The 21,197-nt window shown below is 40.3% G+C and overlaps 1 protein-coding gene across 1 annotated transcript; it reads left to right on the top strand.

The window, feature by feature from the left end:
- The first annotated feature begins 50 nt into the window (after positions 1 to 50).
- Positions 51 to 18,234, top strand: lmcd1 (LIM and cysteine-rich domains 1). Its single transcript, XM_085158551.1, has 7 exons — positions 51 to 832; positions 7,639 to 7,745; positions 8,127 to 8,382; positions 9,825 to 9,974; positions 10,108 to 10,350; positions 11,263 to 11,481; positions 15,587 to 18,234. The coding sequence occupies exons 1-7, from the start codon at positions 806 to 808 to the stop codon at positions 15,695 to 15,697; spliced, it is 1,113 nt and encodes a 370-aa protein (XP_085014677.1). The 5' UTR covers positions 51 to 805; the 3' UTR covers positions 15,698 to 18,234.
- Positions 18,235 to 21,197: the final 2,963 nt, after the last annotated feature.

Below are 21,197 nucleotides of genomic sequence, written 5' to 3'. Positions count from 1 at the left end.
CACTGAAATTGCAGAAAAGGAGGAGGAGGAGGAAATTCAGCCATTCCTACTGGCTGAGAAGTTTTACAGGGTGACTCTGATTGGCTGGAGGAGTGTGAGCAGGGACTCCCTCTGTGCTCTCTCAGTCTTTGTCTGAGATTAAAAACACAAACAGTTCAGTCAGGCCTCACTGATCCAGTTAGTCCCAACAGTGTGCTGTTCTGCAGCAGAGAGCAGCTGTGATTAGGGACAATGCAGCTGTGGTTTTAACAGTCAACACTGCAAGTGCCTGCAAAATTTAACACAGCAGTGTGAATTCCCCACTCAGTAGACTGTAAAACTGGAAGATTAGAAATTTTGCAGGAAAAAACAAACAAAAAAAACCCCAGTTTCCCCCCTTGCGTGTTGAAGCAAAATCAAGAGGTAAAGAAACCTGCTCAGTTTATGTTGCAGAGGGTGGAGAAGCAGAGCTGGCAACCACGCAGATCAGGAGGGAAGAGTGGGGGGAATACGCTGTATGGAAAAGTAAAAGCAGGAGTTTACAGCTGAAGAGGAGAAAGGTCCGTTTTAATCTTGCTGAGTGTAGAGAAGAGAGAAATGTAAAAGCAGAGGACAAAGAAAGGAGGGCAGATGAAGGTGTGGACGGTTAAATTGCAGTGAGCTGTGGAGAGCCGGCGGAGCAGAGTGGCAGCAGAACCGACTGTGGGCGGAGAGTGAGGAAGTGCGGTCAACGGGAGAGGAATTTAAAGTCTCATTGTTCTGGAAGAGCGGCGGCAGACGGAGTCGAGGAGCCAAGGAGACAGCTCACCGACGGACGTTGGACTACATGGACGTGAACTCAGCCATGGAGAAGGTAAAAACATCTGCATCAGTACAGATTGTTGTTCACAGATATTTCCAGATGTGGAGATCAGTGGGTCAGAGGGTCACTTACTGGTGTGGCACATCACATCAGTGTAAGGTCAGAAGGAACTCTGTGATGTGCCTAAGTGAGCTTTCCTGACAGGTTTGAAATGTCTCAGTCAGCTCTGAGTTTGGATGTTTTACATTCAAGCCTCAGAAGAATCTCACATTTCTTCAACATTCATTCATCAGTGTTCAAGATCACAAATTTCTGTCTGAGAGAGGTTTTATTTTATTTAGCTACACAGAAAATCAAGTGTCATCTGAGTTGTATGATGTTCATTTAAAGGTAACCTATCCTGCTTTTCCTTCTTTCCTGTGATTATATGCAGTTGCAGTGGTGTATGCTCACGATAAACACAAAGTTTCACATAATGAGGTCAGTGTACGTGTGAGTAATTCCTGTGAGCAAAAGCCAAGACTTCAGACTGTTTCATTCTAGACTTGGATCCGTATGACATCAGATAAAGACAGGTGTTCTTAATATGGTTATCTCAGGTATACCTGAGGAGCAACCAATCAGAAGAAAATTGCTTTACAATAGGGATGTCAAACATGAGGCCCAGGGGCCAAAATCCAGTCAGGAAACATTCCAATTCAGCACATCTTTGGAAAATATAACAGAGGACATAGACTTAGTCTTTTAACTGTATTTTCATACGTTTTACAGCTTTTCCTGCTGGTAAAGACCTCCTCCTCTGCCATTCATACTACACCAAGAGTAATTAAGCAATTGATTTTTAAGACGTTTCTTATAATTACAGGACAGTCTGAGCTACCAGAGCTTTCTCTGTAATTTTACACATTTATTTCTTACAATTTACTGCAATTAAATTCTGACAGATTTCTTTCATTTAATACAGCAGTGTTTCTTTATCATGCAGAAAAACAGAGACATGAGTTTGATGGTTTAAAAGGAGATGGACAGGTAATGAATAAGAGAGAATAAGATAGTGTGATATAAATAAGGATTATTCTGAGCTCTGTGTCATGCAAAGTGACTCTTGTAGAAGCCGAAAACATTTTAATAATAGTAATCATAGTAATAATAGTAAGCTGGAAAGCAGCATTAGTGAATCTAACACAACCTGCACAGCTGCATTCACTGTCCACACTGCACTCAGTTTTGTAATGCTGAACTCAGTGATGGCACCCTCTAACTTTAAATGAATAATGGGCCACGTACACACTTTGAGCTTACACACACTTAACACACTTTACAGCAATGTGATTTCTGATTTCAGATTACATTATTACATCAGATGTCCTGATGAACCTCCAAACAAATAAAAACAGAAGTCCAGCTTGAGTCGGGCTTTCTGCAAGCTTTAGTCACTGTGATCAGTTCAGGTCATGTTTATAAGTGCTGTAGGCTAAAGTCAGTTTGGACACATCTCTCTGCAGTCTGAGTCTAACAGCTGGAGGTTTCTATTTCAGTCAGCGAAGGTAATCCATGACCACGAGGTCCTGATCTGCCTGCTGGGTCTGTGCTGGCGGCACTTTGTTTCCCACAGATCCCTCCTGTAATTCGGCCTCTGGCTGTTTGTCCAGAGGTCACATCAGTCTGAGGATGATAACCTGACAGATCAGCATCACCTGTTTGTGGTGTGAGCCCTGTCTTTATACCCCCGAGCTGGAAAAACCGCCATCACCAGCATTGAAATAACCTGCAATGTGCCCCTATACATGCACCCCTCTCGTTATTCTTTTGTTACATGTTGTTAACCCCCCACCACCACCACCACCACCAAACAAAAGCTTCATATTATGAATATTGGGGTTACAAAGAAAAAGAAAAGGTGCCATAAAATGATCTCTTTTGTTGCAGTAAAAGTTTAAAAATAAACATGATGAATCCACAATCTCATGAGACTGAAAGCAGGAAATGTTGCAAAACTATAAACTAAATAATACAAATCCCCAAAACACAGTCACCAACAGCAACCGATTTAAATATGTATACTACAGGTAAAAATAAAAGTTCCCATCCTATCCAGCCTTTTCCTCCTTCAGGCCACTGTTTACTCTTTTAAATAGTAACCGGAGACTGTGAGACAGCTGGAAACAGCAGCTCACTCGTGGCATTTTTGTCCAATTTTGTCTTAAATGGAGAGCAACAGGAAATGCAGAGGATGCCATGTGCCAAAGCTCTGATTCAAAGTCAAGATGCTGCCCCTCTGTGACCTCCAGCCTCTTATCTCACTGCATTTCCTGTAGTTTCCACTTCACATAGCCAACATGTTTGAAATTACTCGTGAAGCTCAGCCAAGTGTACCCACCTACAACATACCCGCCTTATCTGACTCCTAAATATAGAACGGCCACACGTTTTCCTCAGAAAAAGGAAGCTTTCTCCTCAGCTTATAACACTGCTCAGTATTTTTTGTTGTCATGAACAGAGGTAAGAATTTTGGCTGCAGTTTAGCATCCTAACTTAAAGCTGCCAAAATATGTAGTCAGTATGACTGGTGTCCAAAATAACTGCAGACAAAGGTTAGTATACTGCATATATGCATGCACATATGCATGCTTATGTGCATATATGCATGATTATATGCATATAAGTAAATAAAGACAATTCATAACATGTTCAATAAGCCGGTAATTTAAGGGTTCATGTTAGCTCAAAAAAACAGTTTTGTCTGGTTGCTACAGCTTCCTCCTGTCATCAGCTGTAATAATTGTGAATGTTAGAAGTTGTCTGGGTCTGTGTTAACTCTATAATGGATCAGGACTTTTATTATTAGATTCAAATTTGCACTTTGATCCCTTTGCCCTGCAGCAGAGTGAGGTTTGTTAAAAATAAACTTATTCTAATTACTGTACTGTTTGTTTGCCGATAAAGACTGTGCTTGTATGTGTTGTGTGTTGTGTTGAGATAAATTTGTTGGTCTGTCTTGTTCTAAGGCACATGAGATTGTTGAAGTGTGTCGTGACGCCTGATTTTATTCCCTGCAGCTTTTGGATTTTTGTTTATTTTTGTTTATCTTTTCGCTGCTGTTCTATTGAAGTTTTTGATTATTTGACCAGTTGAGTTTGAGATTTCCTGTTTTGATTCTTTTATTATTTCAAGTATAGTGTGAATCTTAGTTCCTGTGATACTGGATCTCACTTGGTGTTGTTTTTATGATGATCTTCAGTTTTGTATTATTATCGAGTTTCTTGGTGTTTTTACATGAAACGTGAGACATTAGCCTTCAAGTCCTAATGCCAGACATGTTCTCTAAGTGCAGTTAACATTCTTGAAATTGAATATGGTTTTCCAAGACCTAACAAAACAGCTAATAAAAGCTGAAAAGTAACAATACATAATGAAAAGAAGAAAGCTTTCTCACGAGCAGGTATATTCATAGAAACTACTGTCAGTGGATGTGCTGAGAAGCTTCAGTCACTGTGATAAAACAGTGTTGAATACTGTGCACAGTTCACACATCACTCATCATATTCTGCACAGAAGGACAAACAGAAGTGAGACGAGTAACATGCTTCGAATGTAAAGTGTGTGACTTCTCGTGTTTCATACACTTCAGTTTATTTTTTATTTATTTATTACTCGGTGGCTCAGAGATGATCAAATTAACATTTTGCATCTATGGCAAGGAAACTCCCCAAATCCGATCATATACGGTCAATCGTTCAAGCACGTGGAGAAAATATCTTAAAAATAAGTTAAAAGTCGTAAAAAGGCATTTCTGCAAGTACAGAAAAACCTCCATTCAAAAAGAAAAATACTGCATGATCTGCTTGTTTATTTTCTTTTTGAAGGAGCTTTTGAGTAACGTCTGCTCTGACTATGACTCAATAGTAAAAATTCTTCAAACAAACATCTGACAAACTGGCTTTCTACAGGAAGACAGAAATCACACTGCCTTCTTTGGTGAAATTTCCCTTTATTAAAGCTGCGTTCGACTCAAACCTCAAACCTCAGTGAAGTGTTTCACTCTGACCTCCTGGTGACTGATGTTCGCTCATTACTCAACAATAAACACAGTGAGCCAGTCAGTGTACTCCAAGGGGATTTAATGAAGTCTTTTTCTTCTTCAGCTGTTTCTATTTCAGCTGTGACCTTTTCAACACGCACCAATCAGCCGTCGCTTCACAGTCAAACACACTTAAACACACTCTCCGTCTCTGTCTTTACACCTCGCCGGTGGCATCAGATTCATCACTCTGCCTGAAAAGGAACCCTGTTATTACTAACATGTTTGCCTTCTTTCCTAGAGTTAGATGAAAGTTTTAATGCCAAAACTCAGAGCTTCAGAGATTCATGGATGTTCAGAGGTTTTAAAGACGATAAGTGTCCTTCTACATTTAAACCCAAAGAAACCTCTTTTCTTTTTAATGTCATCATCTTTCACTTTTTAACCCAATTTCATTTTGTTTGGCAAATTCCTTCTTAGCATTTTTTTTGTTGTTTGGAAGACGCCTGTATCCTCACTTAAGCTGTGTGGATGGGAGTAAATCCTTGCTGCAAGGTTAAAAGATAAGGCTGGAAAACTTGAATGGAGCAGAGGTTTCAGTCTGTATGTCTATATCTTGTTCGAATGTGTGTGTCTCTGCATGTATTCAGCAATGTTACGTGAGCGAATGCCTTTTAGGAGGGATGGGAGAGCTAATGCCTGCTGACAGATGGATAGGTGGATAGTCCAGACAAATAGCAGCAGGTTGTTTCAGCAGCACAGTCATCAGATTTCCTGCCAAAGCCTTTAGAAACAGTCTGCCATCACTCACATGTTGCTCTTTGTTTAGCTGTCAGTAGTGACATAGAAGCTAGCTGTTTGCTATAACAACTAAATGCCTAACAAGCCAGAAAGCCAAAACAGTTTGCAATTTTAATACTCTGGCAAGCCAGAATAAAATACTTGCATTAGGCAAAGCCCCGGTGCAGTAACTGTATCCTGGACAGCTGAAGGTCACCACGCATAGTCTAAGGTTGGTCAAAGTGGGCTAAATTTGCCAGTTCTCCACCTAAACTTGCCCCAAATTCCCGCACCCTCCCTTGCTCAACACAGCTGCGTATCCAGAAACAGTTCAGCTCCGTTTCTCTGTATTCTCCTGAGAACCGAGTTAGTGAGTTGCCTCTTGTTATTCACACTATAACAGGTGGTTGTTTTAAGTCATGACAGACGCACAAACTTTGTTCTCTTTTAAATTTCTCCAGAAAACTAATCAAGTAACCTTAACAAGTCCAAAAAAATGTGTTTTCATTGTAACTAATGCACGCAATGCTAACAGAGTAAACAGGATAAAGAGCAGCAAAGGGGGGAATCTGCTGTGTTTGTCAGGACAGTGACGATGAAGTCACTGGGTGGTACGATGAGATCATCCATCCTGTGTGTGTGTGTGTGGTGTTCACTCCCTTTTCTTCCTCCCACACCCACTGAGAAATGTTTGGGGAAAAAAACAAAACATGTCTCCTGTCTCGCCTAGTGCTTCCTCACACACCATCGTCGTCCTCATCATCACCGCAGTCAAACTGTCTGGAAATGTTGTCTAATTCCCCGTATCTCGTCTGTCTTCTCTGCGTGACACGAGTCTCTAATGACTTAGACTTTTTGTTTGCATTTCTTTCTTCAGTCAGGACCCACATACTTTCCACATTTAACAGTCCTCATTAGCAGGGGAAGTGGGCTAAACATTACAGAAAAACCTAGTTATGGTTATTTTGTCAATCAGGCATTCACTTACATTATTGTAAAAAAAAAAAAAAAAAAAGAGTGAAGAAGAAAATGAAGAATCACATGAGACATGTACTTACAATTGAAAAAAAAATGCCATCAATAAATTAAAATATGTGTATTTGGAAAACTGACAACCTGCAGAGCTAGTTGAGCTATCTGTGTATCAAGCCAGTTATACTCAGGGCGAGTAACACACAATGGAACAATACCAATGCTTTCCAATGGTTTACATTCATTTGTGCAGCTTATTTGTATAGTGATGGCAGCTGTAGAAGTCTTAAAAAGTCTTAATGTGTATAAAGCGAGGCTAATTTCCAAACATAGTACGTAGATGGGCATATCTGTTTAAAGTGAGTGTTGCATATTAAAGAAAAAACAAGGACCTACTGTTATTAAAACAAGTAAACTATTAAAAGTGACTAATAACCAAAATTTGTTCAGCACCAGCTGGAAGATTTTTATTGACTTCTAGTTGTGGTTGAAAAATAGTTCACCTGGATGTCATTTAGTGTCCATTAGACTTTAGTGGGAGAAAACTCGTTCATCCATCCTTCCATTTAATTTGTAAACCCTTTTATAGATTGAGCAATCCATCCATCCGTTCTCTTCTGCCTAATGATTTTCCCAAAAACTTAACCCTGTTGAAAATGTGTAGATTATGCTTTTAAAGCCAGGTCCATGCCAAGAAACCAACATATTTATGAACTCTGAATACGGTTATTCCAAGTAAAGTGGTCAACCATAGTTATATTTGATATTTGAGTCTATGTACATACTTTTGACTCAATTGAGATTAGAAAAAAAAATCAAAATTAACTTCAAACATGTGCATCCAGTTCCTTTTTGTTTTCTTTTTAAGTTATTAAAGGTGTGTGCTGTACAGTCATTCCAGCCTAGAGAAAGAACAGTTCAAAGAAATCATTAAATGTGCATAATTACCATGACATCCATGTCCATGATGAGTATATTTAAATCACAGATATACCTCATGAGATTGTAATGCTATGCTTTGACTAGAAGTGCAGCCTTAATTGTGCACCTCTTTATCTGTTGTGATGTGTTGTGCTCTCTTTAGATGTCTATAAAGCAGACTGCAGGAGGTGCAGGAGGAGGAGGAGGACGTGCAGCAATCTGTCTCATATGTAAGGAGAGCTGCTCTGGTTTTCAGCCACATACTTGGAGGTACAGTTCCCCCCTTTTTTAATTCATTTTTTTTCCTGTACAGGAAATGTAAAATTTTAGTGGTCTCACCACTGCTCCCTCACTACTTACACATTCATTCCTTTTGAAGAAAAATATTAAATATGTTTGTGACTGAACACCAGATGGATGTAGGCTGTCAAACCACACACACCCCACACTCCCAACTTTTCAGACTACATGGAAGAAATAACCAGGCAAGCTGGAAAAACACAAGTTAAATGTTCTTGTCTTGCATTCAAACGGCTTTTATTTGAGCAAGCCAAAGATAGTAATATTTGGCCAAAAAACAAAACAAAAACGTAAAATGACAAGAACGGATTTAAATCGTCGCTTATCCTTTTTGGTGTTTCTTCTATCCAGAAAAGCCTGCACAGTGTGTGGCTGCAGCACGGTCGACCACGCTCCTGGAAATGACCTTGAAGATGACCAGCGAATAGGACGCCTGCTCGCAGACTCGCCCTGCTCCCATTTGACAGCGAAGATTAAAGGAGGTGGTGGCCTTCGCATGTACAAGAGAAACCGAATGATTGTCACCAATCCGGTGGTGTCACGCAAAGACCCGACCTTCAACACCACCACATATGACTGGGCTCCTGCCGGCCTCAACCAGAAACTGGTAGGATTCACTGTGGAGTGCAGAAGACTGCTGCTGATTCTCTTTTTCTTTCATTCTTTCTTTTAAAAATAGTGGATGGATTTTGCATACCACAGGATATTTTTCAGATAGATACATTAAAATAACCTAACAGGACCAAAACCACAAACACGGTAAAGAGCTCCATTTTAGCGATATTATTTAGCTCAGCTGTTGCATACAGCTATTGCTTCCAGCTACCTGTTCAAGCATAGCTCTGGAATAAATGGACAATGCAAATAGCCAAAGAAATACCCCATCAAACAGCTGTAGTAGTACTGGGAATGAGGAAACAGAGACATGGAAACACCACAGATGAAATGTAGGGTATGAAGAACGGGAAGATGTACAGATGAACCAGCAAAGAACAAGGAAGACGCAGAGCTTAAATACACAAGTAGGACAATCAGAGGATGGGGAACACAGCTGGGACAAATCTGACATAACAGGACACAGAGAAGCAAAACTCATAATAATAATGTGTATGTCCCCATAGGGACTAATTACTCCTATGGGCTGCCCCATTCACCCAGTGGGCAGCCACGAGCGCCTAGGGAGCAGTGTGTAGGGACGGTAGCTTGTTCAGGGGTACTTCGGGGTAGCCGTTCAGTGGATTTGAATCCCCGACCTTCTAATTATGGGGCAACCACTTTACCTACTGAGCCACCCATGCCACTCAATACACTGAACGGGATTATCACAATAAAACAGGAAGCACAAGACATTCATTGTGATGCAGACTAGATACTGAGACATGGAAACATGAGGCAAGGTGCAGAAACAGAACAGAACCCTAGAAACCAGGAACAATGGATATAATACGACAGAAGACCATAATTCGAAGAGTAAAACTTAAATTAAAAACACAAACACTGGGTCACCAATCCAGGATCGTGAAAACTCAAGAAAAAATAATGCATGAAATTACATTTTATTTTCATCATCAAGTTAACAACTCAAACTTCTTCCTTTATTTATTTACTCAGGACACTTTAGTTCAGATTTACCTCAGTTGGTGCTGCTCTTCCTGTGTGAAGAATATGAACTGTCCTATTAAAACCAGACTCAAGTATGTTTCAGGCTTCCCAGCCCATAATTATGAAGATGACAGACGTTACTGCGGTTGAACTTGTAGAGGCAGATCCAAATCCAACTGGGGGACTGTTTTCCAGATGTGCCTCTAAAAACCTTGAACATCTCGTTTGGTTCATCCCTCACTTTTTGTTTGTTTGCGTTTTCCAACCCACTACCACACTTTTAGTCACTGCTTCACTCTGGTGAAGTAATCTGACAACCCACAGATGTGTCAGTGACGACATCGGGAGAGTCCGATGACAGCTTAAAATGTGATAGATAAGCTCAGGTTTCAGCAGCGGGAAAAGATCGAGAGATTGAATTTGTGAAAACCGCATCATCTGTTGCAGGCCATGCAGTACATGGAGCTCCTCCCAGAGAGTCAGAGGCCAGTCTCAGGGACTGTTGGAGCGTTGGAGCGACGCAGGCAGCTCTTCATCCAGCTCCCCGCCTACGATCAGGACCCCATGAAGTGTCAGAGCCTGGCCAGTGAGGAGGAGGTAAATTACTCCGTCGTGACCAGTTCAACACACATGATTATCAATAACCTGAGCAATATGTAATCATTCCACCTATAATCAAGATATTAAAAGTTGGCTAATCACTTTCATGATGGAGTCATTCTTCCTGCAGATTTCCTCCATGCTGCTGTTTGTGAAGCAGTACAAACAGGAAGTGCTGGGAGTAGGAGAGGTGGCCTTACCGGGTGAGGGTGAAGCTTTGAGGGAAGCAACCATTCAGAGGACAGCAAAGGAGGTGAAGGAACACAGCAGCAGCAATAAGAAGGATGCTCCTCAGCATCAGGATCACGGTTCATCTAACAGCAGTGTCACCTCCCCCACAAATGGGACAGAATACAACAACAAGACTGAATATGTAAGTGGGTGGATGACCAGCTGTTACCAGCTGCAGATCTGTCAATAAGAAGGGAAAGAGAGAAATTGTACATAGGAAATCTAATTCACATCAAACCAATGAAATACAGTCACAACAACAGTAAGAGCAGAAAGTGTTACTGAGCTCACAGACAGACTCTGCTAACAGCCTGCTGAAGTCTCCTTATCCAACTTCTCAGATCTTATTTCACGATCAGTACCGCTAACATGCTGTCTGCTCATGACTTGTAGGGCAAGTTTGTTTACTTTGTTTCAGTGTGGTGTAACAACAGCACAGGGGCATCACGCCCCCTTTCAATCAAACACTAACTGCACCGTGTTCCTCCAGCCAGCTCTTCTTTCTTGTAACAACAAAAAACTGCAAAATTGGATGACTAAATGTGGTTTTAGTTCGACTTGAAACACTTAATGTTGCCAACGCTGCCCAGTTATGCCTATTTTTGGGACTATTGCTCCCTTTATTTCACTTAAGAAAGATTTGTAGTCTTGTTTGCAATACTGGTCCTAATTAAAACCTGTTTCTGTGTTTCTACTAAAAATATTTCTATTTTTCTATCAAATTTCAGTGAGAACAGAACAGCATGCTTGTTTTTTACTTTCACGTGTTGCAACGGCATAATCGTGCCAAAGTCGCATCTACCATGTGTGCTCAAAGAACTGAGATCAGATGTATATTTACCTGTTCTACCTGTGGAAGTCATGTGATTGGTTGATTAGTGAGGTGGAGATTTATGTCATCTTTTAAACTGATCGGGATCCGGAAATCCTTCTAGATTCCCTGTGGAGGGAATTTTCTGTTTTGATTTAAACCAAATTTCTTGTGGATCAGGAGACTCTACATTTGTTTCACTAACTTCGTACTTGACCTCTCACACAGTTTTCTGTCCTCTAGCATTGCACCAGCTGCCAAGGTGAAGTTACCAAGGACAGTCCTGCAGTATATGCAGAGCGTGCAGGTTACCACGCTGCCCTGTGGCATCCCAAGTGCTTTGTATGTTCAGAGTGCGGCCAGATGTTGGCTGACCTGGTCTACTTCTGGTCCAATCAGAAGCTGTTCTGCGGACGACACTATTGTCAGAGCCAGTGGCCACGGTGCTCGGGCTGCGATGAGGTGAGGCTTCACTCCCTGTAGTTATTGCTGATCAATAAGTGTTGGTGATCTGTTTGCAGTCTGAACTTCATGAAATCAGAAAATCTGAAACAAAACAATACCATATACTACTGTTAAGTCATCCCATAGCAATAATTTAGCTTATCACGCACTGTAAATAAGGTGTTCACGTAAGAGGAACTACCATAAAATACTAACTGCTGTCACATTTAAACCTCTTTAACTTTGATTTTTGCTTGAGCATACACTTTATAATCCCTCTTTCTGACTCTGAGAATGAAGCAAATTTACAAAATGACTTTATTTTTTTATTCAGTATGACCTAAAGTGAGTTACTGAGCCCACAAGCACATTAGAAGGACTTTCACAGAGGTCAGGACAAAGGCTGTTTTCCTCACAGGTTTCTATCGTACGAGAAGTCTTTTTACAAACACCCCCTGGTGGCCATTACACAGAATGCAAGCTCCACATAGGTTTTTTCACTAAGTCTATCTTTTATTATGCCTTTACATTTGAGTATGAAAAGTCAGCTCTATGTGGCAGTGTCATCCATCCACAACCACTGCAAACACTTTCCTGATGGACTGAAGTGCTACTTTAAACTATCATAAAACGTGCATGATATTAATTTAGTAAAGTATGTCGGGCCATTTGTTTAAAATGGTGATGATAAGGATTGATTGATTGATTGAATCTTTATTTTGAACATGTTGAAAAAGTACAACAACATAGAATTAAAAGAGACAAATGAACAAAACAAAACAAAAGGAAAACGAGCAACCACAACTACAAATAACTTTCATGTTCAAAAAGGAGCAGGTTGAAGCATAAGCTTATTTAATCCCACCCCTTTTCCACTATCTAATAATCAATAGACTACAGAAATACCTCCTTGCAATTACATTATATGTCATTTTTATTATTATTTTTTTATTATTATTCATTTTTTAATATCCATCCATCCATCCATCTTCATCCGCTTTATCCGGGGCCGGGTCGCGGGGGCAGCAGCCTAAGCAAAGAGGCCCAGACCTCCCTCTCCCCAGCCACCTCCTCCAGCTCATCCGGGGGAACACCAAGGCATTCCCAGGCCAGCCGAGAGATATAATCTCTCCAGCGTGTCCTGGGTCTGCCCCGGGGCCTCCTCCCGGTGGGACATGCCTGGAACACCTCACCCAGGAGGCGCCCAGGGGGCATCCTTGTCAGATGCCCAAACCACCTCAGCTGGCTCCTTTCAACGTGGAGCAGCAGCGGCTCTACTCTGAGCCCCTCCCGGATGGCCGAACTTCTCACCCTATCTCTAAGGGAGATGCCAGCCACCCTTCGGAGGAAGCTCATTTCCGCCGCTTGTATCCGCGATCTCGTCCTTTCGGTCACTACCCACAGCTCGTGGCCATAGGTGAGGGTAGGGACGTAGATCGACCGGTAAATTGAGAGCTTCGCTTTTACACTCAGCTCCCTCTTCACCACGACGGACCGGTGCAGCGTCTGCATTACTGCAGCTGCAGCCCCAATCCGTCTGTCGATCTCCGGCTCCCTTCTCCCATCACTCGCGAACAAGACCCCGAGATACTTGAACTCCTCCACTTGGGGCAGGACCTCATCCCCGACCCAGAGTGGGCACTCCACCCTTTTCCGGCTGAGAACCATGGCCTCAGATTTGGAGGTGCTGATCCTCATTCCCGCTGCTTCACACTCGGCTGCGAACCGCTCCAGTGCGAGCTGGAGGCCCTCACCCGATGAAGCCAACAGAACCACATCATCCGCAAAAATCAGAGATGAGATCCTGAGGCCACCAAAGCGAAAGCCCTCCGCCACTTGGCTGTACCTAGAAATCCTGTCCATAAAAATTATGAACAGAACCGGTGACAAAGGGCAGCCCTGGCGGAGCCCATCACCCACCGGGAACGAGTCCGACTTATTGCCGGCAATGCGAACCAAGCTCTTGCAACGGTTGTATAGGGATCGAATGGCCCGTAGCAATGGGCCAGACACCCCATACTCCCGCAACACCTCCCACAGGACACCCCGAGGGACACGGTCGAATGCCTTCTCCAAGTCCACAAAACACATGTAGACTGGTTGGGCAAACTCCCATGCACCCTCAAGTATCCTCGAGAGGATGAAGACCTGGTCCAGTGTTCCGCGACCAGGACGAAAACCGCATTGTTCCTCCTGCATCAGAGGTTCGACTAGCGGACGAACTCTCCTTTCCAGTACCCTGGCATAGACTTTCCCGGGGAGGCTGAGGAGTGTGATCCCCCTGTAGTTGGAACACACCCTCCGGTCCCCCTTCTTAAAGATGGGGACCACCACCCCGGTCTGCCAATCCACGGGTACTGCCCCTGATCTCCACGCAACATTGCAGAGGCGTGTCAACCAGGACAGCCCTACAACGTCCAGAGCCTTCAGGAACTCGGGGCGGACCTCATCAACACCAGGGGCTCTGCCACCAAGGAGTTGTTTTTTAATATATATATATATATATTCATATATGTTTCTATCTATCCATACATACGTATATACACATACGCACATATACACATTTTCAATAACCCCATTAACACCTCAAAGGATACACAACCTACAAATATATATATACCCATACCAACATACCCGTGCACCCGCACACACATGAAAATATTAGACAAGAACACCCTATCAAATCTCTACCTCTTCCCTGTACCCTGTAAAAACCATCTCCTTAAACCGCTTTTTAAACTGCGCCATGCTCGGACATTGCTTTATATCTTTACTTAGTCTGTTCCACAGCTTCACTCCACACACAGAGATGCAAAAACTTTTTAATGTTGTACGGATACGAGGATGTTTTAAATTTAATTCCCCCCTCAAATTGTATCCCCGTTCCCTTTTAGAAAACATTTTTAGAATATTGTCAGGAAGCAGGTTATTTATTGCTTTATATATAATTTGTGCAGTGAGAAAATGAACCAGATCTGTGAATTTTAGAATTTTTGATTTTAAGAATAGTGGATTTGTATGATCTCTGTAACCAGTTTTATGGATTATCCTTATGGCCCTTTTTTGTAATATAAAGATTGATGATAGCGAACATTTGTAAGTATTGCCCCACACCTCTGCACAGTAATTCAAATACGGTGCAATCAGGGAACAATAGAGAATGTGGAGTGATTTGTGGTCCAGAATGTGTTTTACTTTACTCAAGATTGAGACACTTCTTGAAATTTTGTTATGTATATGATTTATATGAGACTTCCAGTTTAATTTATCATCTATAATCACACCAAGAAACTTATGTTCAAGTACTCTTTCAATTTCCATTTCTATATGAATCTGCACTTGTGCATTTCTAAGGGAATTTCCAAATAAGATTATTTTAGTTTTACTTAGATTTAGCGATAGTTTGTTCCTGTTAAACAATTTTTTAATTTTGCACATTTCTGAAGTAATTGTATCCAACAGCTCCTTTAGATTCCCCCCAGAACAAAAAATATTTGTGTCATCTGCAAATAATACTAATTTTAATATATCAGATGCCTTAAGGAGAATAAAGTAAGACAGGCTTGAGGGCCAGCCTCCCTTGTGACCTGCTAGATGCTAATGCATGAGTCTGCAGCATCTTTTGGGGGGGTTTCAGTCATGTCATCTGTTTCAAAAAGGTTAGATGTCGACAGTCACAACAGAAGCCTAGACTTTAAAAACAATGGGTGATGTCATAGTTTCAAAATGCATCTTTTTTCAAACAGTCTGTATACAGTTCTTCTGTTTTGTTAATAATAAAAATATGTTTTAGCTCCTTTTTTTATTACATCCGAGTTCACCATGTAAAATTATTTAAATGGTAAATAACAATAAAAGGCCCTGTTATAGATTATAGTAGATAATAATACAATGCTTTAAAGTATTTTCGTATATACATAGCTTATTCTTATGTGGATTTAATAATGAACTAAAAGTTTTAAACCCAGATGAGAATAAATGACTGCATAAAAATGGAAATGAGTCTACCAACTCTATGCAACGCCACAGATATAATTGATTTTATCAGAACAATATTTTTGTTTTTATTTTTTGTGTCCTCTCCCACATCATTCCCATCCCCCCTCCTGTTCCGTTTCTCCAGCTGATTTTCTGCCAGTCTTTTCTCACGGCGAAGGACGGACAAGCATGGCATCCTCATCATTACTGCTGCTGGAAATGCGGGCAAACCCTGGATACACCCTGTCAGCACTGAGTCACCATGTGTAGGAGTCACTACAAAATGTGGTGTTCAATTTTAAGTTTAAAAAAATAAATAAATCAACAAATCTAAAAATGAATCAATAAAATTAGTGCATCCGTTTTCATATAAAAGACAAAAATGGTATAGTTTAAATACGCACTGGGGCTAAAAGTCTTTAAGTCCTAAGTTCACTTTATAGTTTAGCAAATCTTCTTTCCTACAAAAACACAGCAGCAGATTTATTATAGTTTGAAATACTTCAGGTGATATTGATGTGAACTGACTTATTCAGATTACTGGTATTCCAAATTTTTAAGGAGTTGTTTGGTTTATACAAAAGTGCTTTAAGTACTTCAGCAAACATTTTGTTGATGTATTGGCACTTATAGCACTGACAGTAACAGGAAACAGATGTTCTGCATTTAGCCTGCAACTTTGTACAAAAACCCAGAGTTGAATTTCAGCTAAAAAATGAAGAAACTACCCAGTAACTGAAGAATGTTGAAGTTAACATGAGTAAGTGAAAAACTAAATAAAATGCCATCTTGTCCTGTTTGAGAAAATTTGTATTCTCACTCATTTTCATGAGAGACTTGTTGATGTGTTTTTTGCAGATTTGAGTCATGTGTCTTTAGTTAAACTTCATCTGGTGAGGTCAGTAATTATTTTAAATTGTCTCAAGAAATCATGGATGTTGATTCCTCTGGATTTTTTTTCTTAGCACAAACTGTTCTCCTCTGGGTGAAATAATCATAATTTCAAAATATGTGTTTGTGTTGAAAAATATATTTTTGTGTTTTGTGTTGTCCTTGTAATTCAGCCGGGGTAAGACTGCTGCAGTCATTAAACTATTGGAGCGTTAAAACAGGGTCAGAACAGTGTGTGAAAACAGTGTGAAGCAGCCCTACTCAATACTGTTGTAGTTTGTGTTTTGAAGGGTTACACTGAAAAATTATTTTGTTATGAAGTCATTTCTGCCTGTGATCGAACCCCTTAAAGTTTTATTTTCTCAGAAAAAGTGAGTCTGCATCTTTGTGCAAAAAGGATATTTCAGAGTGTTTTTCATACGAAGTAACAAGGAACTCTGTTTTTTGTTTTGTTTTGTTTTTTTTAATATATTCTACTTTAACAGTCAGCTTTAAATGCTCAATCAGCCAAGTAAATAAATCCCACAAGGTTGTTTCTGTTCATCTGGATGTAGCGGTTTTCCGTTGGAGAAACTGAAAACGCACTTAGAAGAAGTCACTTGGATGAGTGACAAAATGTTTCTCCCATTGAAGTCCAGATGAACAGAATCAGCCTTTCGGGAGTCAGCTTAAACTTCCTAAACTGACAGTAATTTATAGAAAACTTGCCAGTTGAATGAAAAAAAAAAGATCAGTTGAAATAATTTGATCTTAACTTCATCTTAATAGCAAATTAACAAAGGGTTATCTAACTTACTAACTTATCTAACTAGGTCAGGTTTTAACTTTACCTGTTAGTTTTGGAATGAAGCCTTGTAAAAACTGGACAGGCATAAGGCTGGAAAGAGGTAGCACTGATTAATACAATAAAAGGTAAAAAAAAAAAAACCCAAAAAAACAGCTGGATTTAAAAAAAAAAAATCTATAGCAGATTTTAGTTAAATAACTTTTTCATAACCACAATTTTAATATTGATTTAAATATCTGCTAATAGTATATATGTAATGTTTTTGTTATTTTTATTCTTTCTCCATGTTGTGTTAAATGTGTTTGATTTCAAGAAACTGCAGACTCAGTAATCATTTAACCTCTTATAAATTTAAGTTTCTGCTGCTGCTAAATGCTGCTTTATGCTGTTCCTGATAATTAGTCCCTCTTTTTCGTATATATTTTGAAAACTGAGAGGACACTACTGGAGGTCAATAAAGCTGCAAAGTTAGTTGGCCATGTGTTAAATTCTGCAACTGCATTTTAAGTCCATTCAAGGTTAAAAACAATGAGGGGGAAATAGGATTTTGTGACATTAAAGTCAAAAAAATATCAGACATACATCTCTCTGACATACAGTAGTTTACAGATAAAACCCAAATCCTAAATTTCTCTTTTTTGGGATTTGTTTTTCTCTTTTCATGTAGGCTACAACCAGCTAGCAGAGTAGCACTAGCTAACATTTTGCCTTTATGTATTTTATCATTTAACTGCTAGCAGTATTGCTTGAGTTGATGTAGCATATAAATAATACACAGTACTGTCAATACTAAATACCAATTCCTCTCACTGATTCCAATAGTAGTAGTAGTAGTAGTAGTAGTAGTACTATTGTAATAGCTAATGTGTTTAGCCTAGCATGGTGCAAAAACTGGAAGCTGAGGGAAGCTGTTGGCCCAACTCAGTTAGTCATTACACCTCTGAATTATGTAGAAAAATAAGATGTTAATCTTTCTCTGGATAAATGAGCAACAAAGATTTATATATAAAAAAAATTATGCTTTATCAAGTAAATAAAGTTATAAAGATATGATGAAAAAGTGAAAGCCCACTATGTTTAATGCTGTTTTCAGTTAAATAAAATAAATGAATAAGTGTCCTGTTGTGTATTGTGGTTATTAAATTTCAAAAGCAGTGTGCTTCTTCCTAGCAGTTGGAAGAAGCATATTCTATCACTCCCCTGAACAACAAGTGGACTAAAACAACTCAACAGGCTGGTCCAAACCGGTTTCACTTGAGAAACATGGAACACTTTGTCAGCCTTCATGTTGCGAGGAATGGTTAATAGGACAGATACTGGGTTATGAATGGATTGGATTTCAAAGGGACCAAGGAACCAGGGAGCTAGTTTCTTAGACTCAGTTCTCAAAGGAATTTACCTGGAGGAGAGCCAAACTTTTTGTCTGCTTTGGTAGGCCGCCGCCGACACACGATGGTGATCGTCCAGCCACTTATTTCGCTCCATGGTCTTGAGGAGAACTGCCCTTGCGGTCCACTACAACCAGCAGGAGTGACGTACATGGTACTGAATGGAAGGCACAGCCAACTAACCCTCCATGATGGAAAGGAGAGGGGGTTGATACGCTAAGGATGCTTCAAAAGCTAAAACTGCAGTGGCTGACGATGTGCTGGAGTTATGGCTGTATTCAACCCATGCCAGCTGATCACTTCACATGGACTGGTTAGAGAAGGCAACACAACAAAGGACGGCTTCCAGCTCCTGATTTGCCCTCTCCACTTGGCTGTTAGTCTGGGGATGGAAATCAGAGGACAAACTGATTTGGCCCCCCAGTTCAGAACAAAACTCCTTCCACAACTGGAAAGTGAATTGTAGACCCCTGTCCGAGACGATGTCCTGAGGAACACCATGCAGTCAGAAAAGATGTTGGGTGAGTTGTTTGGCGGTTCCCAAGGCAGTAGGCAATCCAGGCAATGCCACAAAATGGGCGGCCTTGGAAGACCAGTCGATTATAGTGAGGATGGTGGTGTTACCAACATGACCTTTAGTTCCGTTACCACCTGGAGGAGTACACTGTACTCTTTGGTGATGTGTTGTAACATCTTTCCATGGCGTTCCACTAAGTTCACCTGTAGCGATATCTCATGGGCTCGAGGTCCATCACTGGCTGGTTAGTTCTGTCAGGTTTTAGGTAAGGAGGAGACCCAAACACAGGACACAGCAATCTCCAAACCAATCTCCAATTCCAAACTGTGGCTCCACTCCTGTGAAACACACTCCATTCCCAATTCCTAGTAAAGGCAAACACAACGAGTTAGTTAGGCAATCCTTTCCAAAGCAAGGTTTTTCAACAATAATCCACTGACAAGGTAAACTCAACAATCCCGCGTTACTTGTAACGTGTTACTGTAATCCAATTACTTTTTTCAAGTAACGAGTAAAGTAAGGGATTACTATTGCAAAAACGGTAATTAGATTACCGTTACATTACCGCATCTTTCTTGCCCAGGACACTGTTGTAAATAGATTTTTTTTCTCAGGAGTCTTTTTCCCCCTGGCTGAATAAAGGTTAGATGCATGTTTACACAAGCAATTTGTTAAAAGCATCTTATTCTTCACTGACTGGCAGTGACCGCTTGTTACAACAGCAAATATTTAATATTCTTCAATGTACTAGAACTATATTTTAATCTATGACACACAGACATTGATTAATCATCAAAAATGAAACATAACAAATGAAAATTTCACAAGAACAAATCAGGAAGTTTTCTCAAATAAACCAGCTGCAGGCAGAAAAATTAGAATCACTGAGGATTACAAAACTCCACTAATATGTGTGTGTGTGTGTCTGTGTGTGTGCTGACCTACTACCTGCAGGAATGTGAGGTATTCCTGTGGTTTCTGGACTGACGTTCCCGGGCAGTTACATCACCCAGCTGACCGTCTGACAGCCGCTTCCTGAACCATGAAAGAAAAAACAGATTGGGATATTTTTAGCCCCAAAGTGAGACAATTTATTTGATCTGCAGAGTTTTATGGCCTTTAATAGTGTGCATTGTAAGCAGGGAGAAAAGCTCATCTTTGCGTAATATCAGCCTCTGATTACACAGATTATACAACATGATTATCCCTAATATGGCTGAAAATCAGTTTGTTGAGCATTGAAAGCTTCCTTGAGTTTGTTAGGAATGTAAAAGTTGTTCATTCAGAAAGTTGATGATCTTTTCACACTCACAGTAACCAACAAACTTAAATGACTGACTGAAAGTGCTGGTATTTGTGTGCTGATTGGTTCAAAAATAGTTAATGCAGGTTAAGTGTTTCTTAATACAAAGTTCAAATTATGATAATAACTGGCTTGAAGACTCTGCGGCTCAGAAGTCGATGTCATCACCACAGCAGGTCTTTTTATTGTAAATAATCACAAGTTTATAACTTTTCCCCTCTTTTCCAGCTATTTTCACATTTCAAACAATATTACAGACTACTTCCTGCTTTATTATAATTCATTATTATTAGCAACTGTCATACTGTTAAAACCCTCTTATTTAGATCCTAAGTATATTCTTTCCTTTTATTATAAAGTGGTTTTCAGTGTATAATTTAGCAAATGCGCGAAGACTGGCAGCCTTTAAATGAGGTTTTTGGCCAAAAAAAACCCGGCAAAAGTTCAAGACCCCTTGGATGATCAAAAGAAGAAAGAAGGGGAAAGTTTTCTAGCATTACACACAAGCAGTGACAGATATGTTGCTAAATCCTGACATTGTGTTTTTCCAGTTGAGCTCCAATCAGTTCAAACCACTATTTAAAAAAGCTTTTTTTCAGCTGCTCCTTTCTCACCACAGCAGGATCATCAGCTCATTTGGTTGGTCACAGATTTTTAGCCAATTACCTTTCTTGTGCAACCCTCCGAGGCTTTTTGTCTCCTCCCAGTCTTAAACTGGGGATCTGCCAGCCCTCCGAGCCACAAAACACTGGACAGAAATCAACTGAAACATTCATTTGAAGAAAATAAATATATAAATTGCTTTAACTTCCACAGAAATTCTGGAGCATCAGTGCTGTTCTCTAAGAGCTGCCTGTAGAAGTTGGCGCC

This window comes from Neolamprologus multifasciatus, chromosome 5 (assembly GCF_963576455.1).
Source record: "Neolamprologus multifasciatus chromosome 5, fNeoMul1.2, whole genome shotgun sequence".
Taxonomy (NCBI): domain Eukaryota; kingdom Metazoa; phylum Chordata; class Actinopteri; order Cichliformes; family Cichlidae; genus Neolamprologus; species Neolamprologus multifasciatus.
This window is presented reverse-complemented; position numbering and strand designations above follow the sequence as displayed.